We start from the raw sequence: 14,817 nt of genomic DNA, 5'->3' as shown, positions 1-14,817 counted from the left end.
AGATGTGATCTCTTTTAGATATGTTTAATGCAGCTCTAACAGCATTATTTTGGATGACCTTAAGCCAGCTCAAGTTTTTCGCCGATGTGCCAGCTAGATGGACATTACAATAGTCTAGTTTGGCCCCAATGGTGGCTCTAGCTGTTGAGAGGCAATTCCGTTCAGACAGGTAAGGTTTAACTGCATTTATTAGTTAGGTTGTGTATGAGGCAGCGGAAGCGATGGCGCTTACCTGCCGTGACATAGATAGCGTGGAGTTCAAGTAGACCTCCAGGGTCTTTACAGAGGGTGAGACAGAGATGATTGTATTTTCAATGGTGAAGTCGCTATATTGTTTACTAAGTTTGCTGAGCGTTTGTTTAGGGCCGTCTATGAGAATCTCAGTTTTATCTCCATTGAGACAGAGCCCATTTGCTGCCATGCAGGCTTGAATGGTGGCGTAGATCTTGTGGAGAGATATTTGGCATCTTGGTCATAAGAGCCGAAGAGAGATAGGAGGACCTGAGTGTCGTCAGCATAGTTTGTATATGCTATGCCGAGGGTGTCCAGTTTGTCGAAGAGAGGTTTAGTAAACAGATTGTACAAGGTTGGTGACGTGCAGGAGCCCTGTGGAACTCCGCAGTGTATTGTGTTTAGGGTTGCACATGCCTGGTTGGAGAAGACCTTCATGGCTCTCCCTTCAAGGAAGGAAGATATCCAAGTGGTGACTTCTGAGGAGAACTGAGCTGTGTTGGTAAGATGTCTACTGAGAGTCTTGTGGTCCACAAGATCAAATGCAGTAGAGAGATCCAGGATGAGAAACTCTGGTTTGCCTTCGTCCATGATTTGCGTTATTTGGTTTTTAAGATCGAGAAGCACAGATTCAGTACCGTGGCGTTGGTGGAATCCTGATTGCCTCTTGCTAAGAATGCGGTTGGACCCAAGGAATTGTATATGATTGTAGGCTGCCTTGTCGAGGATTTATAGGAGAAATGGGACTGTAGTGATAGGTCGGTGGTTGTTAGGGGAGGTAGGGTCAAGGGAGTTTTTTTTTTTTTTTAAGAAGAGGGCGTACCCATGCTTCTTTATAACATGGCGGGACAAGGCCGGATGCGAATGAAGCATTAATGAAGGCTGTCAAGAAAGGTCCGAGGGATTCAGCACGTTCTTTTATGATATTGACTGGACAGATGTCACATTTGCAGATGGATGGTTTTAGGTGTTGGCGGTCTTAAACTTCTGTTTCAGTAACATCTCTGAAGGAGAAGAGAGTATTGTCTTGGCGAGTGGTATTATTGATAGGCAAGGGAGTAGAGTCAGGCTTAGGCAAAGCTTTGTGGTGAGCTCGGATTTTGTTCTGGAGAAGGTCTATTTTATTGAGGAAGGCTGTTTGAATACTAGAACACCATGTTTCATCTTTAGGTATGTCATCCGGGCTCGTAGTAGGAGTGACTAGGTCTTTGAATATGTCAAACATTTCCTTAGATTGGGATTTTCAGTTTGTTATCCGAGTGTTGAAGGAATTGGCCTTGGCTTTGATGATGGCTTTTTTTTAGAGGGCAGACAACTGTTTGAAATCTTCCCTAGAGGAGTCACAGTGGTCGGTTTGCCATATAGTCAATGAATTATGTTTGCGGATGCGTAGGGCCAGAACCAAGAATTAGCGTGCATGGACTTTTTAGCTTTTTTTGGTTCTAGTGGGGCAATTGCGTCAATATCTTTTTGAGGGCGTCATTGTAGAGATCTGCTAACAATACTGGGGTCATTGAAGAAAGGGGGCTTAAAGACAGGACCTTCAAGAAAAGGTAGGTGGTTGTCTTTAGATAATTTACGTGAACTTCTGACCAACGCTGGTGGTGCAGAGGTGAATGTTTTAGTTGTAGTGGCTCTGGGGATGGTGAATTGAATGAGGTGCTGGTCAGTCCAAGGGCATGGATTGTTGGAGCCGACGGTGGCAGAGCAGTTATGGTCGTCTACCCAGTCAAGGGTGCGACCTTTTGCAGTGGGTAGGGGTAGTGATTCTTTGCGCAAAGCCCATGTCCTTAAGTTCTTTTGCCAGTGCTTTGGCTGCTTTGTTTTAAGGGTAATTGAGGCCCAGGTTAAAGTTGCCAAGTAGAATGGTTTTGGTGGAAATCTTGAGGTTATCCCCTAAGAGGTGGAGTAGGTTCCCCTGAAAGTCTGAAGCTGGGCCTAGGGGCCGGTAGACAATGTGCATGGTAATAGTGCAGTTGGGGGAGATGGAGAGTTTAGCAGAGATGGTATCGGCATTGCCTTCCATGGGGGGGTTGACTATTCTGAGAGAGAGAGAGCTTCTTTGGTTAAAATAGCTACTCCGCCCCGTTTCATGTGCTGTCTGTTCTGTCGGTCAATGGAGTACCTTGGTGAGAGAGCTAATGAGATAGCAGGGCCAGCTGCTTCATGAAGCCAGGACTCTGTAATGGCTAGTATGCCGAGGTCGAGATTGGTGAGAAGGTCACGGATATCGGTGGCATGGGCGGGGAGAGAGCGTGTGTTTATGTGGGCGCATTTGAGAGGGGAGAGAGACGTGCTGTTTTTAGTTATTGGGGTGATTGTGGGTGCTGTAGTCGGAAAGGGGAGACACCCAATGGACCAGATGAAAGACTTGTAATGAGAGAGGAGAGAACCTTTGGTGTGGCGAAGGTGTTGTTGAGAAGTGGTGTGGGCCATAAAGGGAGTATTTTGGTCGAGAATTTGGGGGAGGTAGGGGGCGTAGGGTATTTAGCGACTGTGCGGGTAGCTGTGTAGAGGCATGGTGAGCGTGTGCCCAGCATGAAGTTCCTGAGTGCCGCTGGCCTAAGAAGGCTCTGGTATTGTATAGGTTTGGTGCGTGATCTTAACCTGTATAATCTACACGCTGTGTAGATAGCAGTGCTGGTTGTGGCAGCAGTACACAGGGTACGTTCCTTTTTGGAAGAGCCAAGAAGGGACAGTAGAAAAAGGGGTGGGGGGGACTTTGTTGGAGTGAGGGAGAGAGGTGGCCAGTGAGGGAGCGAGGTGGCCATCTCTCATGGGGAGGGGAGGAGAGAGTAAGATATACAATAAGTGCTAAGGGACTGACGCAGTAGTGGGTTGGAGGACTAGGCTATGGCAATAAAACGCTTAGGCAATGACAGATATAACGTGATGAGCGGTGTGCTCTGCAATGGCATTAGGCAGGCGAAATGCTGGGCTTATGAAGGTCAGGCAGCCTCTGCTCACTGACCCACTCAGCTGTCTCTGCTGCTTGACAAACTGAGGTGATCTCTCCTCCAATCCTGAATTAAATGTGCGCAGGGATTGGAGGGAACAGCAATAACATCTGTTGACCAATCACCATATGGCCTCTGAGGTTCCAGAGGAGCCTGCAGTCTGCTTCACCTCACTCCTGCTTCCTATTGTGGAGCAAAGTACTCAGAGGGCACATGTTGCTGGTATCCGTAGTTTGCGATAAGTGATTAGTTCTTCCCTTTCCCAGTAAGAGATTTATAACCAGATGGGCCAGGGAAGGTAAAGCTGTCACCAGCTTTTGCCCTGCATCCCCACCTCGACATGCTGTGCGTATTTGCCTACCCACTCCTATTGCCATGCTCTTTTTCGTCATCATGCTCTTGATTTTTCCCACTCTGCAGGCTCTGGCTCCCTTTGATCCCTCCGGCCTCTTTGGATGGCAGTCCACCAACACTCTTGCTGGGGCAGGTAAGGCAGGATTGTTCAGCAGCACAATGGAATCAGAAGTCCAGTCTCCTGCTCTCATTAGAACTTTATTTTGCAAAATAGCAGGGCAATGTGAACGAGAAGAAGGCTTAATTAATGCATTTCGAAAAGGGGCCAAAGACAATTTATGGAGCAGGAACGTTTGGCGCACACCTACCACTGAATATCTAAATACCCATGCTGGAAGGGTATTTAAGGGACCAGTGTTGCCTGTTGCCTAGAAGGGAGAGATGCATTGGATCTACAAGCTTGCTTGTGACTTCTCCATATTTCTGGCACGTAAACTCTGTTTTTCAAGGGTTAAGACATCAAACCACAGATATCTTTGTAAATCCCAAGTAACCTGTCTGTTGTCCAGCACATTGCAAGCATCAAGCATAGACCAACGTTCCAATAGTTTACATCAAGCAAGCATTAAGTCACTAGTATGGTACCATAGCCACTGCTGACGTGTAAGGTCACATAGGGGGAAAAACTGTGTGCAATCAAACCAGGGGCAATTTCTTAAAACCTTTTGCAGTGCAAGTGATGAGATGGTTAGCACATTTCATTGCTTTCTCCATAAATAGGAGCAGCCCAATCCACAAAGGACATCTTAATTGAGCTTATCTTAGATGCATTTTAGATGCCTCATTCAGATTCTCTTTTTCATCCCTTTGTGCATCTGCGTAAATCAGAGGATGTTTCTGCGCATTTTTTTAATAATGCATCCCGAATTCACAAACAGGATGTTGTTTTAAACGCCAAGGGTCATCCCACAGCGCCTTTTGGGAACAATAGTAGAATGCAGTGCAAATCATGGTAGGGTCATTTTTGACCATGTCAGGAATTTTTCTTAAGTGTGACAGCTGCAGTTTAAACCGTGGCTGCCACACTTGCATTTCCACCCTCCCCCCAAAGTGGGGATGAAATGCTTTTTTTCCAAGCATTTGACAAAGTTGGCGCCTTTACAGTCCGTCTCTGCGGAATGCGCTACCAGCAACCAGGAGTTTCTGGAAGCATGCCATACATTAGCATCACAAGCGCGTCCCCAACACTAAGGCATTTTTGCGCTTCTTTCCAGCCCCTCCTGAAATGCATAGGTCACTTTGAGAATAAGTTGATCTGTGCATTTATAAAAGTAGAGCAAATGAAACGAGTGCCTTCTCTACACTCCTTTCATTTGAGCTATTCTTTGGGAGAATCTGTCCCAACTGCTGTTAGGACAGTTTTACTAAAGTCCACCCAAGCGGCAATATAAAACTATACCTTAGGCAATACAGTAAACTCCATCTCGTAGTATAGACCCGCACTGAATAATAAAGTAGCGTGAGCATAGCAGTCAGGCTTATCTTAGGAGGAAGAGAGGGCTATAGATAGGTACAAAGAACTTGTAGTATACATGCGGTCCAAAGAAACACTGATGTATTGTACAAATAATTCTTTAGAAATGTAAGTACTATTATCATTCATAAGCACAAGTATAAAAACCAACACAATACTTATGGTATGTAAACCGAAGTGTAAACCTTAGTTAGAATAGCAGTACGCAGTTCAAGGTGAGTAAAACCTAGCGATACACATTTAGAATGGCAGTAAGCTATTCATGGGGAGTAAACCCACATTAGTACATTTTTAGAATGACAGCATGTAATTCAAGGTAAGCAGGCCCTATTGGTAATAAGCTACGTCAGTAATTCTGTTTCAGGAATAATACAATTATACTACCAACCCAACAGGTAAGCACTTTGCAACATATGTAGCTTATTCTTCTCTCAGGAATGATAGTTACACTAAGATTACTTTTCAGAATAGTGCAACACAATTCTAAGGTAAGCAAGAACGTATTAATTACTTTTCAGAGGTGCAATATGCACTTCATGGATAAGTAAGAACTCAAGATACACATTTAGAATGACAGTATGACATTCAAGGTGAGTAAAACCTTATTGGTCATAAACTCTTACACTATTTCTATTACATGAATAGACCTGACCTGGCTGACCTCCATTCTCTCTGACAGACCTTCCCAGGTTCATCTTGTGTCGTCCTCTCCTCTATCTCTCTCTATACCTGTGGTGTCCCCTAGGGGTCTAATCTTTCCCCTTGGCTGTTCAACCAATATCTGACACCTCTCGCCCACCGCACAGCTGCTCTGTGCTCCAACTTTCAGTGCTATGTGGATGATACTCAGCTCGCTTTCAGGCTCCCCTGAGCCGCCTCTTCTCCCTCTCTCATCCCAGATTGTCTGTCCACAATCCAGGAGTGGTGTGCCACCAATGATCTCTGCCTTAATGCCAGTAAGATGGAGATCCTCCTCATCGGCTAACCAGCACCTTCCTTTCCTCTCAATCTCTGGACCCTCTTCCTACTCCTAGCTGTGAGGCTAAGAACCTCAGGGTCATCTTCAACTCCACACTCTCCTTCTCTCCTCACATCTCTAAGAAGTCAAACTACCAGCTGCACCTCCTCAGAGGTATTCTTCCCGTCCTCACTTTCCCCCAGAAGCTCACTGTCTCCAGAGCTCTGGTTCTCTCTAGGCTGGACTCCAGCACTGAAATATCTTCATTGGCTCCCAGTGGCGGCATGGATTAAGTTCAAGACCCTCACAAGGCTACCTGGGAACGCAATACCTCCAATTCTCTCTACCGAAATATCTTCCTACTTTAGCTCTTTGCTCCTCCAGTTCCAGCTCATTGAGGGTCAGTCGCTTCTCCAAGCAACAAGTTGGGGGCAGATATCTTTCTTCGGCTGGTGCCTCCCTCTGGAGCAGCCTCCCTACCTCTCTGAAACTTGAGCAGAACCATCTCCAGTTCCGGAAGCACCTCAAGACCTTCCTCTTTGCTTCTGCCTTCTCTCTTCCTCTCCCCTGCTGATCTCCTGCCTGTTAAACGCACCGGTCACCTGGCAACCCTCTGAACCCAGGCCCTGGCCGTTGACCTACATACCGGCACTGCCTCTCGGCACCCCTTGCTCTTGTGGTCTGTAGCTCTAACCCTAGAGTCCCCTATCCTGCACTTATCTGACACTTGTGGTCTGCACTCCTAGCACTCGCACTGCCCCCGTCGGCTGCACTACTTGTTGTTTTTCCTGTTTTTCCTTGTGCTGCACTTGTCCATCCTCTCCTACCCCCCCCCCACCGGCACTTGTCCCCTCCCCGCTCCTCTGCATGTGTGTGATCTGAATATCACTAGGCCTAGTAAGATCGTTGTTTCCACTCCCTTGCCTTGTCGCGCCTTGAAACACTTATGTATAGGCGCGTTATAAATGCCACATCACATAATATCATATCATGTAGTTATACCAATGTTACTTTTCAGAAGAGCAGAATGCAATTCTAAGGTAAGCAAGAACTCGATCAGTCTTTTCAGAAAGGCAGTAAGAAGTTCAACGTAAGCAAAACCTAATGTTATACATTTAAAATGGCAGTATGCTATTCAAGGTGAGTAAAACCCTATTGGTAATACACTGTCACACTTATTCTATTTCAGGAATAATACAGTAATAGCAACTCAGTTACTTTCTAGAATAGTACAATACAATTATTTTCAGAGGGCTATAAGCAACTCATAGGTAAGTAAGAACTTTGTATACTTTTCAGAATCGCAGTAAGCAATTCACAAGTAAGTATGACCATTGTAATACTTTGTAACTTATTCTATTTCACAGATACGATTACAGCACCTACACCTTAACAAGTAAGTACACCTGTTATAATTTCTAGCAGAGGCCTTATACTTTGGAAGTCCTTCCCTATTCTAAGGCATGGGCGATCTCAGAGGCAGAAGGGGGACACTGGTGGTCCAGTGGGCAGCAGTAGACAGGTCAGGATAGGCACAGTTTGCAGGAAAGTCAGTTCCAGAGGATATTTCCACCCAACAAGTAAGTACAGACTTCAGAGTTAGTAGAACTTGTTCAGGTACTTCGTAGAAGGCTCCCTAGATGCGTTACAGCGTTGGGACTGGGTGAACAGTATGGGCGAACTCCCAAACACACAAATCAACACCCTAGCCGCACAGGAGTGACACAAGACTTAAGGGTCAGCAGTAAATCAACTGATACTCTATCCATCTCTTGGTCCAGCCATTTTGCGAGGATGTTCACCCTTGGCTCCCCCCACTACCTCGTGAAAGGTGTGGTACCTACCAGGAAAATATTGCTCTCGCATTACCGGATAAAAGATCAGGTAAAGAGCTAAAGAATGCCTTGAATGCTGTAGATACATCACAGGACTGTGAAGAGTTATTTGACAATGGAGCAGAGGCCATGGGTAATACCTGCTCCAAAGTGGCCCAGTTTAGGCATGGAAAGACGAAAAGAATCTTTTAGGTCTTTACCTGATCTTTTATCCAGTAATGTGAGAGCAAAGTTTTCCTGGTAGGTACCACTCTTTTCACGGGGTGTCCAAGGGTGAACATCCTCACAAAATGGTCAGACCAAGAGATGGGTAGAGTATCAGTTGATTTAGTTCTCCCACTACATAAGCACTTAAGCGACACAGAATAAAAGTGGAGGAAACATAGAACCTCAACTAATGTGGGTAGAGTGAAGCAGGCCTTAAAAGAATATAAAAATGCCATATTTAGAGCCAAGTCCCATTTTTTTTACAGAAAAATGGAGATCTCAAAAGATCAATTGAGAGAATTGTTCTCAATTATTAACAACTTTGTGCAGCCAAAGTGTTTATTTTCATCTATGGAACCTTCCATGGATCAGACCAATGCATTCAACTCCTTTTTTAAATAAAAATATTGAGCTGATTCATGAAAATATTGCACTTAGTGGTCCGCCTTGCTCCAATGGTGTAGTTTGATCTAATGATCCGCCCCAGAGTGACGGAAGTACGACCTGCGCCGAAATGGTAGCCTTTCTCTTTCCCACCAGTCACAGAATATACAGTACTGGCACTATTGGGAAATTTGAAACCTACCAATTACTCACTTTTTGCCATCCCGGCAAGTGTGGCAAAAAGGCTGGCACCAGAGATCTCTCCCTTCGTGAAACAGTTTGTAAATAAATCTTAGTCAGCTGGATCTGTAGTGTTAAAAAAAGGCCATGGTCACACCCATTTTAAAAGTCCAATTTAGACCCTGGTATTCTACAGAATCACTGACCAGTGGCAGGCCTTCCATGGCTGGGAGAAATATTGTAGAGGATTGTTACTTTTCCAACTACAAGAATATGCAGAGAGAGAATCTATACTGGACCCTCTCCAATCTGGTTTCCAACCAGGGTTCGGGACTGAAACTGCACTGATGGCTGTGTGGTATGATCTCCTTGAGGTGGCAGATCAAGGAGAGCTATCCCTATTGGTCATGTTAGATCTCTCTGCAGCTTTCGAAATGCCGGATCACTGTATCTTACTTAGAAGGCTTAGAGAGATCAGAAACATCGCGGAGCAAGCCATGACGTGGTTTGCTTACTTTCTCTCATAGCGGCAGCAACAGGTGAAGATGGGTGGGTTCACTTCGGACTCTCTTCCATAGGAGTGCAGAGTCCGTCAGGGCTCATCACTTCCCCCCTTTTGTTTAATCTATACCTGCACCCGCTGAGGGATTTACTTAGGAAGCATGAGGTCAACTTCCACTCCTACGCGGATGACACCCAGGTGTTCATTAAAATAGGAAATGTGGAAGAGGCTTTCCAGATGGTTGAACAGTGCTTGGTGGAAGTTAGGGGTTGGATGTCCTCTAACTGGCTTCTACTGAATCCCAGTAAAACGGAAGTAGCACTGTTCGGGACTGAACACCTTCTCGACCAAAGTAGGCACCCAGGCCCACCATGTTTTTGGGGCTCAGACCTACTTGTTGCCCCTAAAATGCACCTGGCAGGACAATTTGGGGTCTACAGTCCAGGTGAGCGCCAAAGTGCAGTCAGTATTTGGCACCTTGCGCCTCCTGCGAAAGGCTCTCCCCTTCATCCCGGTTGAGGATCATCCAGCGGTTGTGGGTGCCCTGGTGAACTCCTGTTTTGATTATTGCAATGGACTGTTGGCAAGCATCCCACGTTCTCAAATTCAGCGCCTACAAAAAGCCCAAAATGCAGCATTGAGGCTGATCTTTAGAGTAAGGAAGTCCTCCCAAATGTCAAGCCTATGGCGATCCTTACACTGTCTCACTATTAAGTATCTAATTGATTTCAAAGTTTTGTGCCTAGTTTTTAAATGTGCAAACAATCTGGCCCCTGCATTTCTATCCCAAAAAATCAGCTGGTATCATCCAACCCGGCAGTAGATCAAGTGACAAACTGCTACTGCAAATTCCCCTCTCAAACTGTGTGTCCAGAGGAATCCGCAGATTTGGAGTTTACGGGCCAACATTTTGGAAAAGGCTCCCTCTGGAGATCAGGGCCCTCAAATCTTTATATCAGTCTCGTAGGGCTCTGAAAATCCATCTATTTAAGTTAGTTGGGTAGGTGAGACACACTACTAACGTGGATCTGACCATTTTGGTTAGATTGACTTCTCGTAACAAGTTTTTTGTCTCTCTCTCCATATTGTCTACTTTAATCTGCGCCTAGACACGATTTATTAGAGTGCGGGATACAAATAATTCAAAATCATATTACCCTAAGCCACATAGTACCTCAGCAGTGAAGAATAGCTTGCAGACGGGCGCCTTCACGATGCAGCAGCACAGGACCTGGTCTCTGGATTCTTGGTTGTGGTCACAAAAGAACAGACACTTGATGGTAACTTGCAGCAGCAGTCGACAGAAAAGGCTCCCACCAGAGAATTCTTCTGTGCTTCTCGCGGCTCTGTGGATTTAACGTCCTTTTCAAGGTACCAGATGAAGGAAGTCGTCGCCGAAAGATTCACTTCGCTATCTCGGTCCAGCAATCTGGTGAGGGGGACATCAATGAGTGAAATTGTGTCTCTGGAGGACCAGCAGGAGCCCACCAAAGTCTCAGCAAGATTTGTTCTTCAGAAGAAGTTGCACAGCATTCAGGCTCAAAGTCCCACGGTATTGGTGGTTTTCAGCCCAGGAAGGTCACAATGCAGGCTCGAAATGCAGGTCTTCTTAAGACCGATGGGTCCCAACAGTCTCTGGGTCAGAGTCGTCATCTTCATGACTCCTCTGTCGCTACAAAGAAGGGGTCAGCACAGGCAGCATTTACACAGCAGGCATCCCCAGTCGTAAGTAGCTCGGCATTCTTCTCTTCTTCTTCATTAGATCTTCTGTTCCAGTGGTCGACTTGTCTTCAGCTCCAAGATTCAGGCCAGATATACAGGAATCCACACACAACTTCTGCAAACTCTCCCTGCAGTTTAAAGAAAGGGACGGGTGGCGGTCCAATCAGGACAGCCAACCCCCCCAGTGGGGACAGGTTTCTCTCAGGCACACCAGACGACAAAGGTTAGCCGAGTTTCTGACTCCTCCCTCACCTCCTTGCTTCACAGACACTATGGAGCCTCAGCGGGCTTCACAAAGGGTTCCTGCTGAAGCCGAAAGTACACCCAGGACCTCCCAGGAAGGCAGAAGAAGACAAAGAAAGGACAAGCACACTAAAAATGGCCAAAAAAGAAAGAAGCCACCATTCTAGCAGAATGGTGACCCTTCTGTGCATTACCGCGGCTGGGTTACAGTGTGCAAAAAAAATCACACAAAAGTCAATAAAGTATGTCCACTACCACCATCCATAATAGTAAACTTGTCACTGTAACAGAAAAGTTACAGGAGCAGTGAGAAACGAGATACAAGGTTACCTCCCAGCCCTCCACATGAGGTGGGGTGTGCTGGTCTCGCAATATATAATGTAGAGGGGATAAAAATCCCTCTCTACCCTTGAGAACATGTGTTCGGCAAGGTAAAGCAATAGCAAATAAAAAGGGAAGTCCAAGGGGCAACAGAGCAACACTCCACAGAAACTGCTGTGTGCTACGGTAATACATTGTAAATGCCCAAAAAGTTATAGGAAAGGATAGATTAAAAAATAAACTATGTGGAGTCAGAAAAATGACACCCATAAAAAGAGCAAAAGAAAAGGTGAGTGGGGAAAAACGTTCCCACTCAAACTCAGGAATATATAATGTGTGCAGAGATGCGCTGTTTCCTTATTTATGTTAATTGTACGCTGTTTTTTAAGATTTCTAATATTTCTGCTAAGTTGCGCTTTCAAGGAATGAGTCATTGAATTTTAAGCATGTGTATGTTTAAACATCGGTCGGAAACCCACCATAGATATTTCAGTGATCAGGAATATAGAAAAAGAATCCAAGTCCAGCAAAAAGTGCTAGGGGTCTCACAAGTGAAAGTGATTTGGCATATAAATGAAAATCTAACCTGTCAACTGTGCAAACTGCTTATTTGTACTGGGGTGAAATTAATCTGTGTGATGCCAAGCAAAGTATTTGAGTTCACCTATTTAATTGCAAGCATCATTCCTGCCATCATCATTCATACCGAATTAGGCAGGACCACAGGCTGTCTACTGTTTGACATTTAGGGGATTTTACATGCACCATACAATTGTGCAAAGTTCAGAGGATCATAGGGGTGGCTGATGCGACACATACTGAACCCTGAGTGACCTTCCAGCGTGCTTGAATATTTCTAACATGGCCACAACTCCTCATATTGCTCCCCGTCTCATTATTTTCCTGCCCCCTTTATCCCTTCCCCCTGCAGATGCTTCTCTTCATCTTGCTGCTTTCTCTCATCCTCCCTCCATCTTGCTGGTGTTAATACTCCCATTGTTTTCTCTCCTTGATTTTTGATGGGGAACTCCTTGACTCTCTTTATCTCACTCACTCCCTGTCTCACCAGTGATGCTCATTTTGTCTACCTCACACTGTACTCTTCTCTTCACAGATGTCTCAAATGACCTCCCTCATTTCTCGTGCTTGGAACTGGTGAACAAATATGCAGTCATTGAACGCTTGGACTATTCCTATTATCTTCGACACGGACGCCCTTCATTTGCATTTGGAAACTTCCTTGTTCAGCAGTTGGGCAGAAGCAAGTGCCCAAAGCAGCTGTGAGTATGAACTCTGTGACATGTGCTATGAAGATGAATAGGTGGTTGGGGCCAGGTTGACATGTACTGTGAATATAGACGGCTGATGTGGACCAGATTGATAGGTGTGTACAGGGTCAGTTACGGTGATGGGTGCCTTTGTGAGTCCTCTATTGGACCATGCACAGTGTACTCAAGCCGCATGCATTACATTTGAAATTTCCAGATGGCAGAGTAGTGCAGGTACATTTTCAAGACCGTCTCAAGAACAAATGTGTTCTGTGCTAGCTTCCCTGTTGCATTCAGCATTCTCACCCGTGAAGATGGTACTTCAACGGCGAGAATGCTAAATGTTATGGGAACACTGGGGTAGGTCAAATTGTGTCATGAGACTTTCTCGAAACAGCACCCGGCGAGCTGATGTGATGACCACCATTTTCACCCAAGCCTCAAGTGCAAAAAGAGAAGCCTGTGTTTTGAGAAAAGCATAACTGAGGTTGCAGTTTCACATGGACCCCTGGAGTCACTAACAATGGGTCAATGGCAGCCAAATAAGGTTGGGGACCAAACTATCTTTCACAATTCTCAACTAGATCAGACTTGCTAGCCCTCGCAGCGAACCTTGCATTTGTACGGATTCAGCCATTAGTGTAGAGGGCTTCCCTTGGCTTGCTGGCACTCTATGGCTAGTATTAGTGATGTTGGTCCTGACGATATTAAAGGACATGAGAATACAAGGCCTTTAACCACGATGACATCAGCCAAATTGACAGTATTTAATTGGATATTGTGAGAAACGTGAAGGTGTCTCACCCGCTAGTCCCCAGAGATCTATCATCCAGGTGGCCCGGACACGGCCATCGTTATTGGATCCAGTTCCCGGGGGTGCACCAGTGCGGGAGGATCACCTGGATGGGGGGGGTCTTCGGGGAGTGGAAATGAGGCCCCAAAGGATGAGACACAGTATTCCCTTTCTTATGATACATTTTCCCCATCCTACCCATAGGATATCTAGAAACTCCCCCCCCTTTCCTACACAAACACTTTCTCTCACTGCAAAAGACAACAGACTAACAACAGAGCCGTTTACCTGACATGTCCCAACACAAGGGTCAGGTAGAGTCAGGCTACTGCTGATAATTACTTGCACCTGACAGCCCTTTCGCACAAGCACGAGAGCACACTTTGAGCAAGGACAAACGCACGAGGAAGCAGCTATTCCGGGACGGCAGATCAAACAGAGGAGAAAGCCGGTGGAAACTGAAAGGACGAAAAGGAAGGAATTGCCCTTGGCCCTTTCAACCCAGGCTCGCGAAGCCTTTGATGAAAGAATCGTAAGACCGGGATTCACAGCTGCGATTGGTGTGGCAGATGTCAACGGTACACAGAGCCATCCTGTACTGATAACCAGGGCAGGGAAAAGAGCTTGCCACTGTGGTACCGTGCTTGACTCCAGCAGAAGAAAAGCCAACGAGTCCAGCACAGCCGGGGAGTGAGAGGAAACTGATAGTGGACCGGACTGTGTTTAGCTCAAGTTTACAGTGGCAACATTTGTATAAGGAAAGAAGATACAAGACAAAGGTCTTTTTGTGAACTAATGAGGCATCAGTGTTGGAGTGGTCCTGCGCCACGTGGGTGCTCATTGAAACACTCTAACGAATGCCCTGCTCGTGAACAAGGAGAATATGGTAAATTGAGAAAACTGCAAAAACCAGGAGGCCCTATGTGAGGCCGGCGTGAAATGTCAAAGTGGTAATACAAGGGTTAAGTCAAACTCATTGTACACTCAAAAGTCTTTGGCACGTTGTGAATTGGAAAGCTAAGTGAACTTCATTGTGGTGACAAATGTGGACCCGACTGAGGGATGTCCGCAGTGTGATGTTGGTCTGAGCCCGCTTGAGGGAGGCTGACGTTGTGAATGGGATCGGAGCCTGGCTAAGGGGGATCCCGGGGCGAGGAGAAACCACCTGACGTAAAGATTAACCGAAATAACTGTCTGTTGTTTGTGATACATCAGGCCCTCTGAAGCAAGAGACTTTGTATCAGAGAGACATGGGTACAGAAGGCCCTCATACAGGAAAAGGAACTGTGAGTTTGGGCCGGAGAAGCCCAAAAGTGTGCTGTGCTCGAGAGTCCCGCCTTTTCCTGTGCTTCATACGTGGGGAAGGGAGACCCCACCATACCATCCTG

The 14,817-nt window shown here is 46.0% G+C and overlaps 1 protein-coding gene across 1 annotated transcript in view; it reads left to right on the top strand.

Moving 5' to 3' along the window:
* SPG11 (SPG11 vesicle trafficking associated, spatacsin) overlaps positions 1–14,817 on the top strand; it is a 1,688,331-nt gene that overhangs the window by 725,436 nt on the left and 948,078 nt on the right. The window contains exons 21-22 of the mRNA XM_069624201.1: positions 3,609–3,675; positions 12,483–12,648. Of these exons, the coding sequence (XP_069480302.1) occupies positions 3,609–3,675; positions 12,483–12,648 (233 nt within the window). The remainder of the gene's footprint in view (positions 1–3,608; positions 3,676–12,482; positions 12,649–14,817) is intronic.

Source organism: Ambystoma mexicanum, chromosome 11 (genome assembly GCF_040938575.1).
Source record: "Ambystoma mexicanum isolate Mex_15411 chromosome 11, UKY_AmexF1_1, whole genome shotgun sequence".
NCBI lineage: Eukaryota > Metazoa > Chordata > Amphibia > Caudata > Ambystomatidae > Ambystoma > Ambystoma mexicanum.
Note: the sequence above shows the minus strand (reverse complement) of the source record. Positions and strands in the feature narration are given on the sequence as shown.